The 23099-nt window shown below is 40.8% G+C and overlaps 1 protein-coding gene across 1 annotated transcript in view; it reads left to right on the top strand.

Moving 5' to 3' along the window:
* The window catches only part of SPATS2L (spermatogenesis associated serine rich 2 like), a 169011-nt gene that overhangs the window by 83214 nt on the left and 62698 nt on the right, over positions 1-23099 (top strand). The window contains 1 exon segment of the mRNA XM_030325740.1: positions 1350-1410. Coding sequence (XP_030181600.1) covers positions 1372-1410 — 39 coding nt within the window. The 5' untranslated portion in view covers positions 1350-1371.

Raw genomic sequence — 23099 nt, forward strand, 5'->3', positions numbered from 1 at the left:
GGACCTAAATGTGAGACAGGAAACCATCAAAACCTTAGAGGAGAAAGCAGGAAAAGACCTCTCTGACCTCAGCCGTAGCAATCTCTTACTCGACACATCCCCAAAGGCAAGGGAATTAAAAGCAAAAGTGAATTACTGGGACCTTATGAAGATAAAAAGCTTCTGCACGGCAAAGGAAACAACCAACAAAACTAAAAGGCAACCAACGGAATGGGAAAAGATATTTGCAAATGACATATCGGACAAAGGGCTAGTATCTAAAATCTATAAAGAGCTCACCAAACTCCACACCCGAAAAACAAATAACCCAGTGAAGAAATGGGCAGAAAACATGAATAGACACTTCTCTAAAGAAGACATCCAGATGGCCAACAGGCACATGAAAAGATGTTCAGCGTCGCTCCTTATCAGGGAAATACAAATCAAAACCACACTCAGGTATCACCTCACGCCAGTCAGAGTGGCCAAAATGAACAAATCAGGAGACTATAGATGCTGGAGAGGATGTGGAGAAACGGGAACCCTCTTGCACTGTTGGTGGGAATGCAAATTGGTGGAGCCGCTCTGGAAAGCAGTGTGGAGGTTCCTCAGAAAATTAAAAATAGACCTACCCTATGACCCAGCAATAGCACTGCTAGGAATTTATCCAAGGGATACAGGAGTACTGATGCATAGGGGCACTTGTACCCCAATGTTCATAGCAGCACTCTCAACAATAGCCAAATTATGGAAAGAGCCTAAATGTCCATCAACTGATGAATGGATAAAGAAATTGTGGTTTATATACACAATGGAATACTATGTGGCAATGAGAAAAAATGAAATATGGCCCTTTGTAGCAACGTGGATGGAACTGGAGAGTGTAATGCTAAGTGAAATAAGCCATACAGAGAAAGACAGATACCATATGGTTTCACTCTTATGTGGATCCTGAGAAACTTAACAGGAACCCATGGGGGAGGGGAAGGAAAAAAAAAAAAAGAGGTTAGAGTGGGAGAGAGCCAAAGCATAAGAGACTGTTAAAAACTGAGAACAAACTGAGGGTTGATGGGGGGTGGGAGGGAGGGGAGGGTGGGTGATGGGTATTGAGGAGGGCACCTTTTGGGATGAGCACTGGGTGTTGTATGGAAACCAATTTGTCAATAAATTTCATAAAAAAAAAAATAAATAAAATAAATAAATAAAGTAAAAAAAAAATAAATAAAAAAAAATTAAAAAAAAATAAAATAAAATGGTATTTATGATTATGGCTGAACGAGAGCATTTCAGCATGGGAGAGAGCATTAAAATAACACATTGAGAAATCAATTTTAAAACTTTAGACTTAATCTTTTCTTCCTTCTTTACAGGGCTTATTCCACTAGAAGCAAGATGGCTGAACTCAATACTCATGTGAATGTCAAGGAAAAGGTACGATATATTTCTGTATTGGCTTATAGAAACTTCACAAACTGGATAATGTAGTCTCCAGCTAGTAAAAATTCAATTGCAGTGGAAGAAGAGAAAAGTGGTTTTGGGGGATACATAGTAAGTTTGACATGCTAGCAAACCATTCAGCAGGGGCACCTGGATGGCTCAGTCAGTTGAGCATCTGACTTCGGCTCAGGTCATGATCTCACAGTTTGTGAGTTCGAGGCCCACATTGGGCTACGTGCTGACAGCTCAGAGCCTGGAACCTGCTTCAGATTCTGTGTCTCCATCTCCCTGCCCCTCCCCCATTCGCTCTCTGTCTCTCAAAAATAAATTTAGAAAATATTTTTAAAAAAACATTCAACAGAAAGAATCATAAGGAACATTTACTAAGTGTGTGTTAACGCATATTACATTCATTTTCTCATTTAATTTTGACCATAACCCCGTGAAGTTAATACTGTTGTTATTAACAGAGGGCAGAACTGAGACACAGAAAAGTTAAGCAATTAGCCTCAATTTACATAGCTAGTAAGCTACAAAGCTGGGATTTGAACCCGGGTAGTGCCATTCTACAGCTCATACTCTCAGCCACATTCTGGGTTACATCTGGGGTATTATGTTACATCTCCAGAAATGGCCTCATACAGAGATGTCCATAGCATTACCTAGTGGTCCTGCTGGATAACCTATAAAGTTTCTTTCAGCTGGAAGTTCATGACTCTGAAAATCCCCCTTCTCGTTATTTGTTGGAGGCTGTTTACACTTCAAAGCCCTTCCAAGTCTTGTCCACCTCTGTGAAGTTTCCTCCCCTTAGGGTCAAAACCCCTCACTTCCTATATATGCTACCTTGCACTGTTAGCTCCTCATGATCATGAACCATATGAGACCATGGTATGAGACCACGAAGATAAATTTGTCCAAGCCATTTATCTGCTACTGTAGAGACTGAGGCCCTAGAAGAGATATGTCCATGGTTGTACAGCAGAGTGAGAAGTCCTCTCCACCTTCCACAGGGCTACCTCCCACCTCCACTAGACCATAAACTACTTGAAGGCCAGAGTTTGTCTTTTATCTCCTTGTATCCTCACAGTACCTAAAACATAGTGTGAAGGATGAGAGAAGTAGCACTAATGGAGTCTCCACGTTTTTTCTTTCATTTGGCAAAGACGTGTTGGACTGCTACTTTGTGCCACTGTTCTGGATGCTGGGATGATGGCGCTGAACATGTAGAGGAGGTTCCTGCTCCCATGGAGCTTGCTCTTTAGGACAGAGAAACAGAGAGTCAATAGAGAACATATAATTTCAGATAGTGTAACGATGAGGGTGGCTGTGGGAGGGGGTACTTTAGATGGGGTTGGTCAGGGCAGCCCTCTCAGAGGAGGTGATTCTTGAGCTGAGATGAAGACAACAAGAAAGAAGCACCATGCAGAGACCTGAGGGCAGATTCCAGAGAGAAAGGCAAAAGCCCTGAGGTGGGCTCAATGGAATGTGTTTGAAGATCAAGTGCTCCCTGTTGCCAGAAAGTAATGGGCAAAGGGATGGGAAGGGGAGATGAGATAAGTGAGCACAGCAGGAACCAGTGTTGGTGGGATATTGGCTCTTCATCTGTGTTCCTGGACCTCCGTAAGATCCACGGGTGGACTCCAGGGCTCCACAAACTTGCATGAGAAAAAACACATTTTCATCTTCACTCACATCTAAATGAAATTTAGCATCTCCTTTGATTATGAATGCAGGGAAAGGAGAAAACCCACAGTTGCAGCAGGAGTATCTGTGACTTTCACAACTAGAAACCACAGATCTCTTCATATCAAATTACATTTGCTGCAGACAACCCTGAGATGTTTGTTCCTCACTACTTCAAAATTACGATAGCTATTGAAACGGCCGCCACATTGTGCGATTTGCTGTTAATAGAGTAGCACATATATTACTGTAGCATACGTTTTTTAAATTTTAACTTTATTTCAATATGAATGATGGTTGCCTTTATACTTATATGTATTTTATTTAAAACATTCTAAGACCCATAGGTTTCACCAGACCGCCAAAGGGAATTTGTGCCCCAAAAGGTTTAGAACCTGAGAGAGAGCCATGTAGGGCTTTATTCAAAGGACAAAAGTAACTGCTGAAAGCTTTTAAGCAGGAACGTGACTTATGTGGTATTTTTTAGAGCTCACCCTAGCTCTGTCCACTACTGTGCTACCTATTTTACAGATCTTCATATTAAATAACATTCTGAGGACAAGGGGGCTTAAGGTGACGTGACTTGGTCGAAGTCAGACTCTCAGGAAATGCGGAGGAGCAGGGGTTCAGACTGTGCTGTGTCTGGTTCTAAAACCTGTCCTCTTTCCACTACATTACTGCTTCCCACAGTTTTCCACCAAAATACCCTCAGGGCAGGAGAACAAACTTGTGACCCCAGGTCTCCGAGGACATGGTCAAAACCATTTTCCACAATACATAATTTGTTTGGAGTCTCATGGGTTACCTTAGATATCAACACAAATTTTTAGCCATTGTATTCTGTAATATATTGCATATATTATTTTAATACGAAATTGTTTTTACTTATTGAGTATTGAACAAACAATATCAGAACGACGTGCCCCTTTTATATCATGGCTTCACATTCTTACTGACTCTTAGTCTTAATCTTGGGTGAGACTATGTGTTTCCCTGTTTGAGAAGTTGGGTCTGGCACCAGAGTACTGACCAAAGGTTAGCCCTCGTCTGAACGCCTGTTGATGGATGGATTGAACAGCTTCTAAAGTTGGGTTATGGGAAGGAAAAGCACTTTAAAGAATCAGAGTCATGGTAATTGATTCTTTGCAAAACATGGCTAGTTGGATAGAGTGATACTGTAGGCTCAGCCGGAAAAAGTGTCTTATTCAAAACAGAGGTGACATCCAGCCAGTAAGGGAAGGAGGCCGATCTGTCAGCGCCCCAACCACAAAGGTTCTGTGTGAATGCTCCCTGCATTGGCTTAGACGCCACACCAATCCACTTGTCATGATCAATGTCACATATGCACATGAAGATTAAAAGTAGATGGTGTTTTTGCTATTGCAGTTCAGTAACTTATCAAAACGTTGGCATTGTTTTGAAAGAGGGTGATGTTTAAGTTGTAAATGTTATTAATCTGCATGACAATGAGAGTAGGGCCCCTCCAACTCAATTAGTACCTTCCATCTTCCTATAGCAAAAGGTTAATAGATCTCTCAACTCAATAAAATAAATCATAATAAACAACTGAAAATTCTGTGATCATTTATAATTTTACATTGATTTATTTTAGTGCATTTATGGCCTTCTTATGATTAGTTTGTTTCTCAATCTGTCACACAGGGCAATGACATTTTAGTTCTGAAAATTAAGAATAATAACAACTGTTTTGTCTTAAATTATAAGCTTTTAGAGACCTGAGAACAGGTGTATGCAGTATTTTTATACAATACCTAGTGGAGCACTGTGGGAAATTAATACTTAATAAAATCCTTGTGATGAAATGAGTTCATCAGTTACCTCTAGTGGATCCACTGTTGGATGAATTGAAAAGGAGAAGGTACTTTTGAGGCAATCATTTCTGTCCTCAGGCAGCTTTTAGTCCAAAGGAGAAAATAACAGCTTAAGGTGTAATATCCAAGACAACTGAAATTTATTGTTGACATTCTCTGTGGCTGTTTTATTTTAAAATATCTTTCTATTATTGGATTATAACTGTAACGATTTAAGTTGGAAATGCCATTGGACTTAAAGTTCAGTCTCCTTTTTTTTTTTTTTTAATTTAATTTTATTTTTTAATTTACATCCAAGTTAGCATAAAGTGCAACAATGATTTCAGGAGTAGATTTCCTTAATGCCCCTTACCCATTAGCCCATCCCCCCTCCCACAACCCCTCCAGCAAGCCTCAGTTTGTTCTCCATATTTATGAGTCTCTTCTGTTTTGTCCCTCTCCTTGTTTTTATATTATTTTTGTTTCCCTTCCCTTATGTTCATGTGTTTTGTCTCTTAAAGTCCTCATATGAGTGAAGTCATATGATTTTTGTCCTTCTCTGGCTAATTTCACTTAGCATAATACCTTCTAGTTCCATCCACGTAGTTGCAAATGGCAAGATTTCATTCTTTTTGATTGCCGAGTCATACTCCATTGTATATATATATACCACATCTTCTTTATCCATTCATCCGTTGATGGACATTTGGGCTCTTTCCATACTTTGGCTATTGTTGATAGTGCTGCTATAAACGTTGGGGTACACATGTCCCTTCACGACAGCACACCTGTATCCCTTGGATAAATACCTAGTAGTGCAATTGTTGGGTCATAGGGTAGTTCTCTTTTTAGTTTTTTGAGGAACCTCCATACTGTTTTCCAGAGTGGCTGCACCAGCTTGCGTTCCCATCAAAGTTCAGTCTCCTTAGTGTGACGTACATCCTCTGAGATCTGACCCTGTCTTCTTTTGCACCTTACTTATTGGCACTTCCCCACAGACCCCCTTCACTGCCACCATCCTGACCTCCAATGTTCCTTGCCTGTAGGCCTTAGCAAAAGTCGTTTCCATCTCCTCCTCAGACACCTGGCCCTCATTCACTTCCATTTCAGGAGCCCTTTCAGAGGAATATCTCCTCTCTCTTTCTTCCTGCCCTACCTGAATTCTTTGCCCTTCTCCTTTTAGCTTCAGCAGGGCTCTCTGCATTCTGCTCCAAAACCACTATGCAGATTGCAATGGTTAGCTCTGTCTTCTCCCCATGAGACTATGTACTCCTTGGGGACAGGGATTGGGCCCCTCTTATCTTCATATTCTTGGATTTGACACAGAGTTGACCCCCAAATACAGTTAGACAAATGAATGACTAATGAATGAATGAACATGTCTACTTGAATAGTTAAGTTCTTTAGAGACTACATTTCCCATTCATGATATTTTGCAAAATCTCAGGCCTTCTTGAAAACTGAAATATAGGCTAATGGAATTGTCATCATATTTTAGTACTCTCTTTGCTATTAAATAAAGCAAGTTTTAAATTGCTTCTAAAAACAGAAAGTAGGGTTGCTTAGGTTGACTGACTACCTGTAGTTCTACAAAAAAGCAGCATCTTCATAAGATGGTTGTCAAATACAGGTGGCTTCAGGAAGGTGTCCTCATAACAAATGAGGTCCTTTGGTGAGTAAAACTCGTCATATCCTGATGTACCAAAAAAAGAAAAAAAAAGAAATAAAAAAAAAAAGAAGAACCCAAGAACCCAAAGGAAGAAAAAAACAATCCCCATATCTCACTTTGTTGAGGAAAGATACCCAGAACAAAATCTTTACACTAATCAGGGACCTTATTATTTGGGATATAGTCACTTGTTACAACTCTTTTCTAAATGACATATTTTTTAGGAAGTTCAACACTAGAAACTCATGGATGAGTTAAGGATATAGGGCTCAGTTGTTACTATTATATTATTTCTCATACAAAACACTAGATTATCAAGCTAAATTGACTTATAAAATTTTATATGTAATTGTCAACTAAGAAAAAATTATTAGAACTGACATAGGCAAACTTTTTAGTCAGATATTTTCATGCATTATTATAAATCAGTTTAAATAGAATACAATTCTGCAGTACAATTTGGTGATGGAAAGCAGACGGGATCCTTGCTTGTAAAATGGGGTTACAAAATATTTGCTGACTGTCCAGTTATGAACTGATATCTAATTCCAACAAAGAGTGATCCCTATGCAACTTTAGGGAACCATGTATGCTTGGGAAGTGATCTCAAGTGAGGTAAGGTTGTGGAGTTTGGAGACAGAGGCAGAGATTATTAGCCCCCCAGTTACTAACTGAGCAGTCTGGAGCAAGTCACCTAACTTTTCTGGGCCTCAGTTTCCTAATCTGTAGATTGGACATGGTAATAATACCACTTAACAAAGTCAGCAAATACAAATTGAGCTTTATGAGCTCTGAATCATGTAAACTATAAAAGATCTTGGGGAGCTCATCTGTTTATTTTACAACTTAAAAAATGGAAGAGGAGCTCTAATTAGCATTTTTGTCTGGAACTCAAAATATAAACTCACATAGAATTGAGATTAGAAAAAATTAAATAAATAAAAATCCCAAATGAGAAAAAGAACATAAAACTGGACTTGACTTTTTCAAACTTTTATAGCTATTGCTAAGCTTCACAAAAAATAAGTGAGGCTAGAAAACAGAATGATATGGAAATGGGGAATAGCTTAGTCTAGAATATACTTGTTGGGATATACCACTTATTGTAAATAGCTTATAGAGCTGGTAAAGTTATAGAGGTAAATTGGGTTGTAAACAGTAATCATAGAGAGTCATTAAAATGAAGAAGGAAGAATAGAAGAGCCTCTAGTCCACTGTGGGGACAGAGAAGGGTCATCTCAACATTTCTACAGATGACTGAGGTAGACTGTGTGTCCTAGAGTCTGTCCTCAACAGATGGGCAGATGTCTCATTTTATCTTTTTTTTCCCTGTAACTATCTTGATCTGTGTTTTCACAAAATACTAAAATATAGTTCAAGGCTTTATGTGGAGTGGAGTATGATCAGAAAAACCCAAGCATTTGATTAAAGAAATTTTAGCAGGATCAGAGCATCTGTGAAATATTAACTTCATTTAACAGAGAACTCATTTCATAGGATGTGGAATAGTTTTAATGATACACTGTTGTGTTTGTTTTTTTTAATTCCAGTGTAGTTAACATACAGTATTATATTAGTTTCAGGTGTATGATACACAGTTGTTTCTAAAGACCAAATCACGCAAGCTTTGAGGCAAATCTTAATTTCATAATTTTGTAGGAGTGTTTAAATCAGTTGAGCCCAGTCCTTGAATTCGAACAGCAAAAACACAAACCACACAAACAGCTTCCAAGTTTCACCACAGACAGGTTCTTGTCATCATTTTCTCATAGGAAAGGGTCATTAAATTTCCCTTTCAAAGGAAGGAGAAACATTGACAATAGTTATTGCCTAATGCTTATGTACAGAACTGCTGTTATTGTTGCTTGGCAACTAGAAGAGATTTGACAGGGAGTCTAAAGGAACTGAATGAATAAATGGAAATGTCAGCATCAGTTTCAGGGGATAAGAAGAAATTTACTATTGCAGGATTAGCATCACATTGCTTTTTCTAGGTTACATGATTGGAATTCACAGTGTTTCTGTTCGGCTTCTCCTGCCCCCCTGCTTCCAGCCTTTTGCTAGAAAAGGAGCCCCTTTTGCACTATGGCTGAGAGGTATATGTAAACAGAGATGGTTAATGCTAAAATATACAAGAACACACCAAAAATTAAGACTTTGGGCAACAGGGAAGAACTCACCTCTGTTGGCAACCTCTTGGAATTTATGGGCGCTTCACCAATACTCTAGCTGTTTCTCACAATGATCCTTCATATTAAATTATCCAGTTGGTACAGATTTTTTTAAAAAATGACAAGGCTACAATGGTTTTCTCTCTTCTGACCTTGAGCACTAAAAATCTATCCAGATACGTTAGATTAGATTAGATGAGATTAGATAGATTCAGCACTTAAAAGTGTGCTGCTTGTGTTATTATTAAAGCTTCTCTTTCTCTGTACATCATTTCTCTACAACTTGATTACATGCTCCTTATAAACACAAATGGACTTTTAATTTAGTTGTGTACCCAGTGACTCCTGTAATAGCAGTATCATAGACTTTATGCCCCTAAAATATTTGTTAACCAATATAGAGCTAAATAACTGAGCCAAGATTCTGTAATGGAGGTCCTCAGCCATGAGGAAGAAGGGAGGAAAGAGTGCATGATGTCTCCCTGGTTTGGGGCAAGCATTAGAATGTCAGTGGGGAAAGACAGGAGTAATTAGAAAAAGCCTGTTTGTGTTTGTTTGAGTCCTCCAAGAGGTAGATGCCAGATGATTAGAGGAGCAAGAGATTTCTTAGAGGTAGGAGAAGGGGGGGAGTGCTTATAAAAAGAGAGAGGAAGCATGAGCAAGCAGAGAGAGTCTACACACTGTGTGCAGGTCTGGTGTCTTTGAAAGAAGAGAGAGATGAAGGGAAAGTCGGGTAGGAAGAGTCTGAGCTAGGAGTGTGGTTTGAAGGATGTTTCCGCGGAAGGGGAGTCCTAAGGCCAAAGCTGTCGGCTGGAAGGGTCCTGTATCCTTTGGGAATGATCTTCCACCGCCATGTACCATCACAGTCACTGGCTGGGAGCATCCCGTGGGGAGCGTGGCTTGGGTTCAGCTCCGCTTCCCGCAGAGAGAGATTTCCATGGTACCACAATATTTGAGCATATAGCAAACATTTATAGTAAAAAATGAAATAGAAATACCTATTTTGAAATTCAATCATATAAGAAAAAGCATGAGATTTATATGTTCATTGAAAAGAATTAATAGAAAGTTTGAGAACCATTGTTAATTAGTAAATTAAAATGCAAACTCCAGAATCCTCCTTCCCTTAGCAAGCTGAGCCATACTGCCACTAGTATAGGGGTTCTTAACTTCTTGGACCAATGATGATTTGTGGGTCCCATTTTCTATTAAAAATGTAGTCTATTTCTAACATGTTCATTCTACTGAAAAAACTGTGTGTCCTTTGGTAGACTGTGTAACCTCTCTGGACTTCAGTTTCTTTATCTGCCAAATGAGAGAATTCATGTAGAGGATTTCCAAAACCCTCTCCAACTCTAACGTTGGGTGAATTCATGGTCCTTCCCACCTTATAGGTGTCTTATAAGACTGGAAAAGGGGACTGTGTCGTGGATCAGAGACCATGGAGTCAGTCTTAGCTGTGATACAAATTAGCTGCCTCAATTCAAAAGTAGGACATAACCTCTCTGTACCTGCTTTCTTGTAAAATAAAGGAATTTGATTAAACCAGCCCTATGCTCCATTTGTTGTTCACTAGTAGGGCATTTCTAATGCCACACTGTCTACAGACCCTTCAGAACTCTGCTTCTCAATCCTTGAAAATAATTACCAGTAAAAATGTATTGAAATGATGATGGGGATCAGTTATGTAACTTAAAGTTAACAGTTTTTCTCTTATTGTGGTAAGAACACTTCACATGAGATCTACTCTCTTTAAGCATACAATGTGTTATTGTTGACTGTAGACACAGTGTCACACAGCGCATCCCTTGAACTTAATCGTCTTGCATAACTGAAACTTTATACCTGTTGACAGCAACTTCTCATTTTCTTTTCCCCCAGACTCTGGCCACCCTTGTTGTTACTCTCTGCTTCTATAGGAGTTTGACTGTTTAGATACGTCATATGGTGGAGTCATGCCATATTCGTCATGTGTCTGATTTATTTCCCTCAGCATAGTGTCCTCAAAATTCTTCCCTGTTGTCACATATGAGAGGATTTCCTTCTTTTTTAAGGCTACTACTATTCCATTGCAGTACATACCACATTTCTTTATCCACTTATCCATCAGTGGACATTTGTTCCTGTTTGGCTTTTTTATTGGCTGAGATTGTAATTTCAGCTCTTCAACTAAGGCTGAATGTGCAAACAAGTTTTAACTTTCTACTGCTTTTAGAGGAAAAGCAAGTGAAACTCATTAAATTATGGGGAAAACAAAATCTAATCAGTCGGATGATAATTTTTACTGATGTTGAAACCAGCCTGTGTGTTTTGACTTGGTCAAACCCATTGGAATTAAAACATAGTATGTAGGTGAACAAGTACACTTCCCCCAAAGTGAGTGTTCCTGGTTTCTGTGGCGTTCAGATAGTCTCCTTACTTCATGCCACAATGAAGAAATATCCAAAGTTGATATAATTGAGAGATTAATTTAACTCCTCTATTCTGGTATTGACTAATGGGTCATTAACTTTTTCATTCTGGTATTGATTAACTGGTAATAGTGACTTATATCTCCGTGGTACTCTTTATCTGAAAAGTTCTGTGAATGAGCAAAGGGAAAAAAATCCATGGGGAAAGTAGACTTCATTAATTACCTTTTTCCCCCAAAGTGGAGAGCTTAAATTCCAAAGAAAGGGAGGAATGATTTTTACTGAATATTCTAAATTAGAAGCAGAAGATCAATTAAAAGCACCTTACTTTTCTATTCTGATTAAAATCTCAAAACCAAAATTCCCTGTAAAAATAACATTGCCCCCCTTTTTTTGTGTCCTCACTAATAAGTCCAAATGTGGAATTCATCAGAGAAAATAACTAGACAGAATATTTACTCAAGTCCTAACACGGTGTGGGTGTAACAGGCTGGCTGAAAACAGGCTTCCAGTGGGCTCAGGGGCTCACCCTGCCCTAAGTTTTGTGCAAATCTAACTGGCAGTTCTGGGAAAATATGAGGGATCAAGCACAAGTACAGTAAACATGCAGGGAGACACTGAATCCATGCTAGCTAAATGGATAAAATGAAATGTGTATGAAGCTCATTCCTTGTCTCCATGTGGATTACAGGGGCCAGTGTTGCTAATAGCAGCCATTTGATACATATTTTTTAAACCTACAAGTGCCAGATTAAAGGTCAGAATTCTACAATGAAAAATTTATCATGGACTAAATTAAAAGATTTAAGACATTTGGTTATCTGATTTTAATTTGACTATTTCTTTAGATGGGAGAAAAGTCCATGTGAGTATCTCTTGGTCTACAAGTCATCAGGTTATTTCTAGAAATTAGAGAAGTTGTATAACTTTAAGATACCAATTTTCATTTAGTATTATAACAACAGTTAAATTAATTTGCTTTTTCTTCCCTCAAATGTACAGTGACTTTGCAAGGTATAGATCTAGAATTGATGGAAAGAAATCTGGGTGGTGGCTGTTGTTTTCAACCCTTTGAGTAGATTGTATTCTCCAATAGCTATAACAATATTTCTCCCATTGAGAAGTGGGGTCTGTGCCCCTCCCCTTAAAATTAGGTAGGTTTTTGGAACTAGCTGACCAGGACAGTAAAAAGGAGGTAACACTATGTGACTTCTGAAGCTAGGTGGTTCAGCTTTTTCTTTTCTTTTTTTTTTTTAATTTTTTTTTTTTCAACGTTTATTTATTTTTGGGACAGAGAGAGACAGAGCATGAACGGGGGAGGGGCAGAGAGAGAGGGAGACACAGAATCGGAAACAGGCTCCAGGCTCTGAGCCATCAGCCCAGAGCCTGACGCGGGGCTCGAACTCACGGACCGCGAGATCGTGACCTGGCTGAAGTCGGACGCTTAACTGACTGCGCCACCCAGGCACCCCTCTTTTTTTTTTTTTTACTACTTGGGACACCCGTGCTGGTCCCCTGGGCTGCCGTAGAAACAATCTAACTGTTCTAAGCCCACCATGCCGTGGGGAAGCCCAGACTAGCCCACAAGGAGAGGCCACACGGAGAATTGCTGAGATACATAAATACAGAGAGATGCCCAGCCAGACCCCACCTGCACCTGCATTCCTCTGCCTGACTCTACTAGCTCCTCCATCTACATACACGAGACCCCAAGCCGGACCCACTCAGCTGAACTCCTCCCAGATTCGTGACCCACAAAAATGTTGAAAAATTACAGGTTGCTGTTTTTAAACCACAAAGTTTTGGGGTGACTTTTTATGAAGCAGTAGATAACTGGAATGCCCTCTCTAAAAGTAAAACTGTCCTAAACTAGAACTGATATTTTTGAAGGTATAATGTTGCGTAAATAATGGAGGTGTGGGCGGCTAGATAGTGCATTCAGGTAAATGAGTTGATAGGTGAGCAGTTATACCTAAAAGGAGGTCTGTCCCATGCCACTTTCTTTTTCTTCCACACTGCCCCACCCTATCTATGACTTCCCATATCTCTCATTCATGGTTCTCAGAGTCTGGATAGACATTAAAATCACTAAGAAAGCAAAAAAATAATCAATGACCATGCCCAGATTTAATTGTTGGAGATGGGGCCTGGGTATTGGAATATTTTTAAAATTCACCAGGTAATTTCAGTTTGCAGTCAGGGCTGAGAACCAATATTTGATGCTGACAGTGCCCAAATCTGTTTTCTTGGCTAAGTTCTTCCTTGGAGCTGCAGATTCAGAGGTTCAGCTGCTCTCTAAGTATCTGCATATGTGGATACCTCAAGAATAGTGCTCCATCTCTACCATGGCTCCTCATCTCTCAGATGACACCGCTATCCACATAAATGTTCAAGTCAGAAACCTGGGTCATCCATATTCCTTTGTCCTCCTCGTTCTTCGCATCTCCTTACACACAAATCAGTCACTTCCTCCCAACTAATTTGTAAGTGAGTCATTCTTTAAACTGCCCCGTCTTTGTCTATTTTCTGTTCCCTGGACACTGCATTAGAATCCTGCCATCCACTTGACCTCCTCCTGCTAATCCACATAGAGACCACAGTGACCTTCTCGAATATGCAAATATCACTCTCCTCTTCTGAGTAAAACCGTTTGATGGCTTGCCCTCAGAATAAGGCTGAAAATTAGAAGATGGCTTGCAGGGCCCTGCACATCTTTGCCCCATGCCTTTCAATCCAGCTCCCTCCAAAATCCCCTTCCTTTGAACCTTTAATGCTCCCACAATCCTGGACCATCATTGCTTTGAACATGCTCCTAGTCACTCTGTCCTGTCCATTAACAGATGTTGTGTGCTTTTCTTGGAACACTCCCATCTCTTCCCCCCTGACCCCTCTGGGTCTTAATCACCCTTCATCCTCAGTTCTCAGGTGGGGGTTTCCCTGACTCTAGATTAGGATAGGTTCTCCTGTTATCAGCACCCAAAGCATCTTTATTTCCCCTTCTGTAGCATTCATCAACCATCTGCCTTCCTACACTATAAACTCCAAAGCTGGTCAAGGAGTGTATCTGTCACCACCTACAGTCCAGCTTTTAGCATAGTCTGTACATTGTGACTGACTGAATGAATAAACAAATGAACATGGATTAGGAGGTAAATATTAGCTCCGAAGGAAGTTCTTGTAGTAATACTCTGGCTTCTGTACTTGGCTCTGGCCCATCCAAATTCAAATCAATTTGGATAAGATATACAAGATCTCAACTAATTTAAAAAATGATGCAAGGTCAGAAGGAATGGCTAATGCACTCCCTGATTTTGGTGGCAAAAGCAAGGTTCTAAAGGCTAACAGCTGGCTTGAGGGATAGGTCAGAATTTACAGATTGAAATTTAACAAAGGTGAATGCAAAATCCTACACTTGCATTCTAGTTGGTGCACAAGTACGGAACAGGGGACACTGGTCACAGAAACAACCTAGGGTGTGTTAGCAGCAAAGGAAGCTCCATCTCAGCCAGTAATTGGTGTGGCTCCTAAAAGTGTTAGTGCCATCTTAGATTCCTTTAATGGATAAATGGAGCCCAACCAGGACAGGTGCAGGTCCCACAGTCCTCTGCTCAGATCCAACCACTTCAGGAACAATAAGCTTCTTTTATAGAAGCACATTTCAGTCAGATACACTTAGAGGAGCTTGGCCAATGTGGTAAAAGCTTGGGAAGCACAGCTGATTTAAAAAAAAAAAAAAAACTGCTGAAGAACATACATTTACTCCATAACAGATGGAATTCTGGGGCATACTTTTGGTTCCTTGAAAAAAGTGAAGGGCTGGTCTTTAGGAAAAGGATTATATTTACACTCTGGAAGACGAGGACCACGGACTGGAAGTATCTAACATCCTCTCTCTGGCCACATCCTTTTTATAATGACCTTTCTCAGCCTCTTGCTCTCTTTGACATCTGCTCTGGGTTCTCAACAGGATCTTTCATCCCTCAGCCTCTCCCTACTCCCAGTCCATCATCCCTCTTCATAGACCACAGATGCCTTGATCGGCTACATTTATGATTCTCATGCCCCATATCCCTGAGCTCTAGGATGTCCTAGTGTGTTCCTTAGAGTTTATAACCTTGAATCGTTCCTTTTCTCTGCTCTGGGCTTACTGAACAGTCTAGGGAAAATCATGACAAATCTGCACTATCCAACATTCGTGGTTGCTCACTCCTGCTCAGCATTCTTCCACGTATAGAGGCCACTCCCATCACCTTCCCATAAGGCAGCTCTAAGCCTGTTCCCACTTTTTAAGCCCTGAAGCAAGCTCTAACACTCTCACGTAGGAAATAGTCTCCTTACATTTTCCTCTTCACGATCTCAAATTTCCATTATATCTTCACTTTCTTAGAATTTGAGAATGAGAGAGAAGAATCTCCACTCCTTTCCAAACCTTGTTTTTCCACATGGATATTGATAACCGTTTTCCTTCATTTCCTCCAGGGCTTTGTTTCAGAATTCACCTCCTGTCTTTCCTCTGCTCAAATCCTTTCTCATTGCCGGCTCCTTCCCTTGGTCAGATAAGCACACTCAACCATTTTGGGGAGATTAATTGTACAGTGATTGTTTTAAGATGGATTGGAGAGAGGAGAAACCAACCCCGAGAATCCAATCAGAAAGCTTTTCCAGAGTCCAGGTGAAAAGCAAAGGGAACGTGTTGGGGGTAGTGAAAGAGAGCAGAGAGAACACGTGAAATCAGATGATTTCTTTGTAAAAATGATCCTTGAACTAGTTGTTATTTACGATTTTGCCTTATTTTCCCACTGTTTTGTCAGTTCCTGGAGGCAAAGATTGTGTCAGATTCATGTCACTTTACCTCACAAAATCTGGCTTGAATGAATAGTTAGAATTCCCTCAAAATATGTGTGTGTGATGGGGGAACAGGATGGTGTATTTTTTTTAAAAGAGATTAGTTGGTGAGCAAGGGAAAGACATCTCCATTTTAAGAAGAAGAACGGTGTAGACCTTCACTCCTCAAATTGTGGCCCATTGTACTAGTTTCCCTTTGTTGTAGCAAATCACCACAAATTTAGTAGCTTTAAATAACATGAATTGATTATCTTACATTGATGGAATTGGAAATCCAGATGGTTCTTATTGGGCTAGAATCAAGATGTTGGCAAGGGTTATGTTCCTCTCTGGAGGCTGTAGGTGCAGAATTTGTTTTCTTTCCTTTTCCAGCTTCTGGAAGCTGCCTGCACTCCTTGGTCATGGCCCCCTTTCATCTTCGGACTTAGCAGTGGCTGGTCAGGTCTTTCTCACATTGCATAGTCCAACATTGACTTTCTTCCTCCTTCCACTTAGAAAGATGCTGTGGTTATAGTGGGCCCACTGAGATAATCCGGGATAATCTCCCCATTTCAAAGTCAGCTAACAACCTTAATTCTATGCAATCTTAATTTGTGTGTAACCTAACATATTCATAGGTTCCAGGGGACTGGGGGCATGTATGTCTTTGGGGGCCATTATTATGCCAACCACATCTGCAGACAAGCAGCATGTATATCCCCTGGGAGCTTATTAGAAATGCAGAATTTTGGGCTCCACCCCAAGCATCTGAATCAGATTCCGCATTCTGATCAGATTCCTAGATGATGTGAATGTACTTTAAAGTTTGAGAAGGCACATCTCATTTTTTTCCACCTTCAAATCTTCATTATTCCTTCTAATCCTGGTTTCCTGCCAAAAAGAAAAAAAAAAGTTAATTTTGATTTGTACCCCTGGTGTTAATTCCCAAAAAGTCAGCCAAGTAGAACATGACAACACCTCATGCATATTTTTTTTTTCCGCTGGCAGAAAGTAGATGTTAGAAAAGGCAATTAAATTATAGCATTATCCATGATGCCTGGATACTGGTCTACAAAGAGTATTTTCTTCCTCAAGAAGATTCTTGAGAGAACTGCCTTCATTAGTGTGTGGATATTAGTGGTCCAGCAAGTGAAGCAAAACATACACAGATGAGCTGTGTTTAAGGCATCTCTGAACGGCTCAGCATTTGAGAAATGTGACCAAAGCTGATTATAAAATTCCTTTCAAAGTTGCAAGAATGGCAAACCCATAAATAACTCTGGTTCTCACTGGTGTGCAAAGGAGGTTGCTGGCTGTTTGACTGCTGTCCTTAGGGTAGGGGGTGGGATGGAGCGACAACACTGCAGGCTCCTCAGGGCTAGGACCAGCCATGTACACCACATACACGGTATACAGCCATATACCATCCTCCTGGTACCTAGGAGGCACTCCGTTCACTTTGGGCTGGAATACTTTTTAATCCTGTAATACTTTACACTGAATTTCAGAAACGCACTGGGGGGAAAATGGACAAATAAAACTGTAATATTTCAGTGGCCGTATTACTAGGCTTCCTACTTCCTTTAGTTCATTCAGTTGTACGTTCATCGATCATCTTCTGATGCCACCCATTGTTCTAGACCCAGTAGATATGTAAATGTGATCTCTCTCAGGGGCTCATGTCCCAGTGGGACAAATAGTCACATAAGTAATTATGCCAACACAAGTTGCTAGAAGAGGTATGTGAACAAGGCTCATGGGCCTTCTCCGTTCTGTCCTTCACATTCTAACTGGATTTACCTGTAAAGTCGTCCGTTTCTCCCTTTTGCCAATTGAATTGATTATTTGGCTTTATTATTTTTATTTCCAGCCCTGGCTGCTAGTGTTGTGTCTAGCACTTGCTGCTTATTGTAGAAAATGAAACCCTCCCAAACTAGTGCAAGTAAAAGAAGTTATTATAAAGGTCTGGGGTAGGGTCTTATGGGACTTCAAGAAGAGCTAAAGAAGCAGGCAAGGCAGGAAGTGAGGCGGCTCCAGAACAGCCCCTCTTCATCCCTCTTTTCTTCTCTCCCTTTGTATGAAAAAGTCCAGACTCCCAAGGCAGAGACTCTGATTAGCCCACTTGGCTTTTCTGCCAGGTTACTTCCTGACCTCAGTGATCTTTGTCACTACATTCTGATTGCTTCCTACATATCACTCACTTAGTGTGAGTTGCAGTAATACACATTTTAAATTTATATATTCACTTCTCTTTTCCTCTATGGGTTTGTAATGACAGTATCTGTTTCGTTAGTGCTATATCCAGCCACTAGTATGGTACTTGATCACAGAAAGCATTTGGTGAGTAAATGAAGAATGAGCAGGCCGGAAGAGGGGAAGCAGTGATGGGCTTCCTTATGGTACATCAGCTTGCAGGTGAGGGAGGGCTTCAGGAGAGCCTCGGGTCTGCTGACTGCTCAGTGAGGCTGTACAGGAAGGTTCTTAAGGAGAGAGGTATACAAATAAATTTTCACCAGCACCCTAGCCACATATTCTGTCCATTTCAAAGACGTGCCGATTTTTACACCTAGAGGGACCCTTCTCCTTCATGGCCCAGTGTAAATGTGCCAACCCTTTTCTTTTTAAAATTTATTGAGCAGCTAATATGTGCCAAATTCTATATCCAACACTTAGCATGCATCATCTCTTTTCATTTTTACTGAGACTCTAGCAGGTCATATCCTCATTTTACAGCTGCAAAACCAAGTTTTGACAGTTTAAACAGTTCATCCAGGGTCCTAGAGCTAGGATGGAGCAGGGCCAAGATTAGAATATAGGTTGGTTTCAGTTCAAAGCTCCTAAGACATTTAGCTGTCTGCTCTGTAGTCTGCCTTCTCCAGGCAAACTTTACTGGTTCTTTCTCTGGAGTACCACAGTACCTTGTTCATAAAGACAGCACAGGGTTACTATACACTTTCAGGTGCAAACGGTTCTGGCTCCACTGCTCCACTGTCCCCTTCAGGGCAGGAACTGTATCTGTTCCCCTCTGTGTTCTCTGTGCCTGTCACTTAGTGGGGGCTCAACCAACATCTGTCTGCTGGGCTGACCTTTGGAATGATAGGCACTTACTATGCTATTTTATATTTTTAAAATTTCACAAAATATGGTACCTAACATGATCAGATCTCATAAATATTCCTCCCATCTCTGTTATTGAAATTTAGAGGACATATACACATTCTCCTACCCATATAATGTTTAGGTCACATCACAGTCACCTGACCTCCACCCCCATATTATTGTGGATGGCAAACGCAGAGTGATAGGATGGCCCAAACCTGCTCGCAGAATAAGCCTTTGACCCCAAACAGCAGCTAGATACAGCTACAAGTTGGCATTGTCTCACTCAGCAAATAGTTGTTAAATACCTACACATGCACATGATCAGTCAGGCGGGGTGGGCATGTTGACTATGCAGAGGTGTCTGAGCGGAGGACTCTTGCCCTCATGCCGCTTACCATCTAGTAAGCACGGCACGTACACACTCAGCACGTAGGGTAGAAGGCGCTAAGTGTAAAGAAACACCTGCTGATAAGAGCTGTGGGAATTGTAAGGAGGCAGGGTGACTTCTGGCAGGGCTAGTGGAGAAGGACCCCACGGAATACGTGGCACTTCAGCTGGACTCTAAGATTCGGACAAGCAGACACCTCTCCTGTCAAGGACAAAGCTCACAGGGGTGGGGATGGGGAGCCAACACTGGGCAGAGCGAGAGGGGCGTTGGGAAGGGCAGGCTGGAGCTGCTGATGGCCATGAATGCTCAATCGTAGAGATTTAGCTTTCTTCTCAAGAAAGGGAGTAGAATGGCCATGATTATACTTTAGGAAGTGCAGTCAGGCAGGAACCTCGGAATGAATTTGCAGAGGAGACGCCGGAAGCAGAGAGAGCAGTTATTTTATGTTTATTTGATAATACTGGGTCTCTACTGATCACACAGCTGTGTAGGTGGATTGAAAACTTTGGTCAGAGAACCGTTTTTGAAACTCAGACACAGTCTAAGTGACTCATCAGTAAGCCAAGAAGAATTTCTAAGGAGTCATCACAGACAGGTTCAAAAAATGCACAGTGTGAATGAGGAAATCTGCTAACAGCTCTTAAAGCAGACAGCGCAAGTCCAGGGGAGGGAGGTTAATGTGGGAAACTGAAACTGAGCAGCGTCTGTGAAAGCCACTCTGCCTGGCTGCTCAGTGCAGGCGAAACGCCAGCAGGGCGGGCCTGAGGCAGAACGGGGCAAAGCCTGCCCGGCCAGATAGAAAGCCCCAGAGAGAGGAAGGCAGGAGAGATTAAACCGCTGAAGGTAAAATCAAAACAACTTCTGAGATGCAAAAGGCGGATTTCTCAATTGCAAACTGAATTTGCCAAACCGGATTTAAATTAGTAGAAGCCAAACAAGGGAACGATTTGAGAAAGGTAAAGCTGTTGCTAAATGAACCGCTACCTAGAGGTCCCGACGGTCGCCCAGCAGCCTGCACTGCCGCCTGCTCCACCCCTCCTGGACCGCTCTGTTCGTGGCGTGAGAACCCTGGAGGGATGCAGTCAAGTGCAGCTTCAAACAGTGGGCTTCGACGTGAAGCTGCAGCAGCAGGCACACCAGCTTGGGCTGTGGCAGTGGAGTAAAGGCTGTATGTCTGAAGCAGCCCCAGAAACAGCCTCTGCGAAACAGTCACTGCAGGCGTGAATTTTATGAGTTCCCCGTATGCAAACTACCATTAGTCACGCATTGATTGATCCATTCCTCCAGGAGCTTCATTTCCAAATGCAAAGGCAGCCTTTCAGTACAACCTCACTATAACACTGCCTTTGTCATCCACTCCGTATTTTTAAAGCTACATCATAATGAGATCTTTTTTAGATTTAAATGCTTAGACCCTTTATAACTCTGCTGCGTCATGAATAGGGACCCTGTGAGGTTCCTGTATTTTTATGTGCACGTATAAGCACACAGAATTTCTCCATCTTTCTCAAAGACATTTTCACTGGAAAGTAGACGTAGTGAATTTATAAATAAGAGGGTGGAAAAACAATACTCCCTTCACATTAGCCAAGCCCTGGGATTAAAGCAAACACAGAGCTTGGCCCAGAAATACAACTAGAATTCAGCATTACTATGGAATACCTAAGAATAGGCAGAGATTCTTTTTTCCCATTTCTTTAAAACTTGACATTCCTATCTTAAGTATCTTCCTCTGAGAATTGTGTGCAATATTCATAGTTAGATTTAGTATCAGAACTCAGTTATTGACAATTTTCTTAGGATATGTTCGGAGCTAGAATATATAAAATGACAAGGATAGATGTTTTCTGTATCTGACCGTGGTTTTATTTTTTTTTCCTTTTAAAGAGGAATAGGCAAGTGTTGTATAAACGTCTAAAAAGAAACTGTCCCTATATGCTGTGGTTTATATATTATGTTTTACTTTAATATAGTAAAATATGTTTTGCAGAGGAGAGACTGGAAGCAGGGAGAACAGTTATTTTATGTTTGTTCCATAATTCTGGGTCTTTACTGATCACACAACTGTGCAGGTGGATCAAAAACTTTGGTCTACATGGGGGGGGAAAAGTTACAGAGAGGGAGGGAGGCAAACCATAAGAGACTCCTAAGGACTGAGAACAGACTACATGGAGAGTGGGGAAGAGAGGAAAGTGGGTGATGGGCAAGGAGGAGGACACTTGTTGGGATGAGCACTGGGTGTTGTATGGAAACCAATTTGACAATAAACTATATTTTTAAAAAAGAAATCTTTGGTCTAATGTAATTATAATGCAGTTAATGTAATTAATAACTAATCATTGCATTATTTAGAAGGGTATGGCTGATAAAATAATAATGTAATATTTAAGGTTTTGTTAATGTTTATTTTTGAGAGAGAGAGAAGAGAGAGAGAGAAAGAGAGACAGCACAAGAGTGGGGGGAAGAGAGAGAGGGAGACACAGAATCTGAAGCAGGCTCCAGGCTCTGAGTTGTCAGCACAGAGCCTGCTGCGGGGCTCAAACCTACAAACTGTGAGATCATGATCTGAGCCTTTGTCGGATGCTTAACCAACTGAGCCACCCAGGCGCCTCAGAAATTTTATTTATTTTTATTTTTATTTTTTAAAGTTTATTTATTTTCAGAGAGAGAGAGAGAGGGAGGGGCAGAGAGAGAGAGAGAGAGAGAGAGAGAGAGCATCTCAAGCATGCTCCAAGCTGTAAGTGCAGAGCCTGACTGGGGAGGGGGGACCTCGGTCCCACAAACCGTGAAATCATGACCTGAGGTGAAATCAAGAGTCAGGCTCTTAACCAACTGAGCCACCCAGGCACCTCAAGATTTTTGTATAACACTAACCAACCATAGTAGCTTGAAATGTTAGAATTTTATTTAAAAGAACTACATTAGAAGGGTAACATGTAATGTTTATATGTAACTCCAATGCACTGGTAACTATTAAGCCAATTGTATCTGTTGTTGGACACACATTGTTAGTGATTTTCCTGGCTAAATGCAGGTGTTTTTGTTCTTGTTTTTCTCAGCTTCTCTTTAAAAAAAAAAGGGGGAAATGGGGATGTATTGGTCAAAGAGTACAAACTTCCAGTTATGAGAATAACAAGTTCTGGGGATCTAACATACAATATGGTGATTATAGCTAATAATGCTATATGCTGTACTTGAAGGTTGTTGAGGGTAGATCCTAAACGTCCTCACCACAAAAAAGAAATGGTAATTATGTAATGGAATGGAGGTATTAGCTAATGGTATGGTGGTAATCATTTCTCAGTATATAAATGTACCAAATCAACACCTTGTACATCTTAACTTACACAATAATAGAGATAGAGATAGAGAGAAAGCTATCTTTCTAACATGATGAATGAATAAGAAAGTACAACTTAACAAAAGACAGGATAGTTGAAAGATCCTCACATGGCCTTTGCATAGCCTCATAGGCCGTGCATGATTTAGTCCCTGCCCACCACTGGTCCCTGCTTATATTCTAAAAGCCTCAGTTCTGCCTCCCTCTGTGCCTTACTCCACATTCATACTGTTCCCTCTACCTAAAATGTCTTTCCTCTTACCTCCTACCCATCTCTTCTCACT

The sequence above is a fragment of the Lynx canadensis genome, chromosome C1, assembly GCF_007474595.2.
Source record: "Lynx canadensis isolate LIC74 chromosome C1, mLynCan4.pri.v2, whole genome shotgun sequence".
Taxonomy (NCBI): Eukaryota; Metazoa; Chordata; class Mammalia; order Carnivora; family Felidae; genus Lynx; species Lynx canadensis.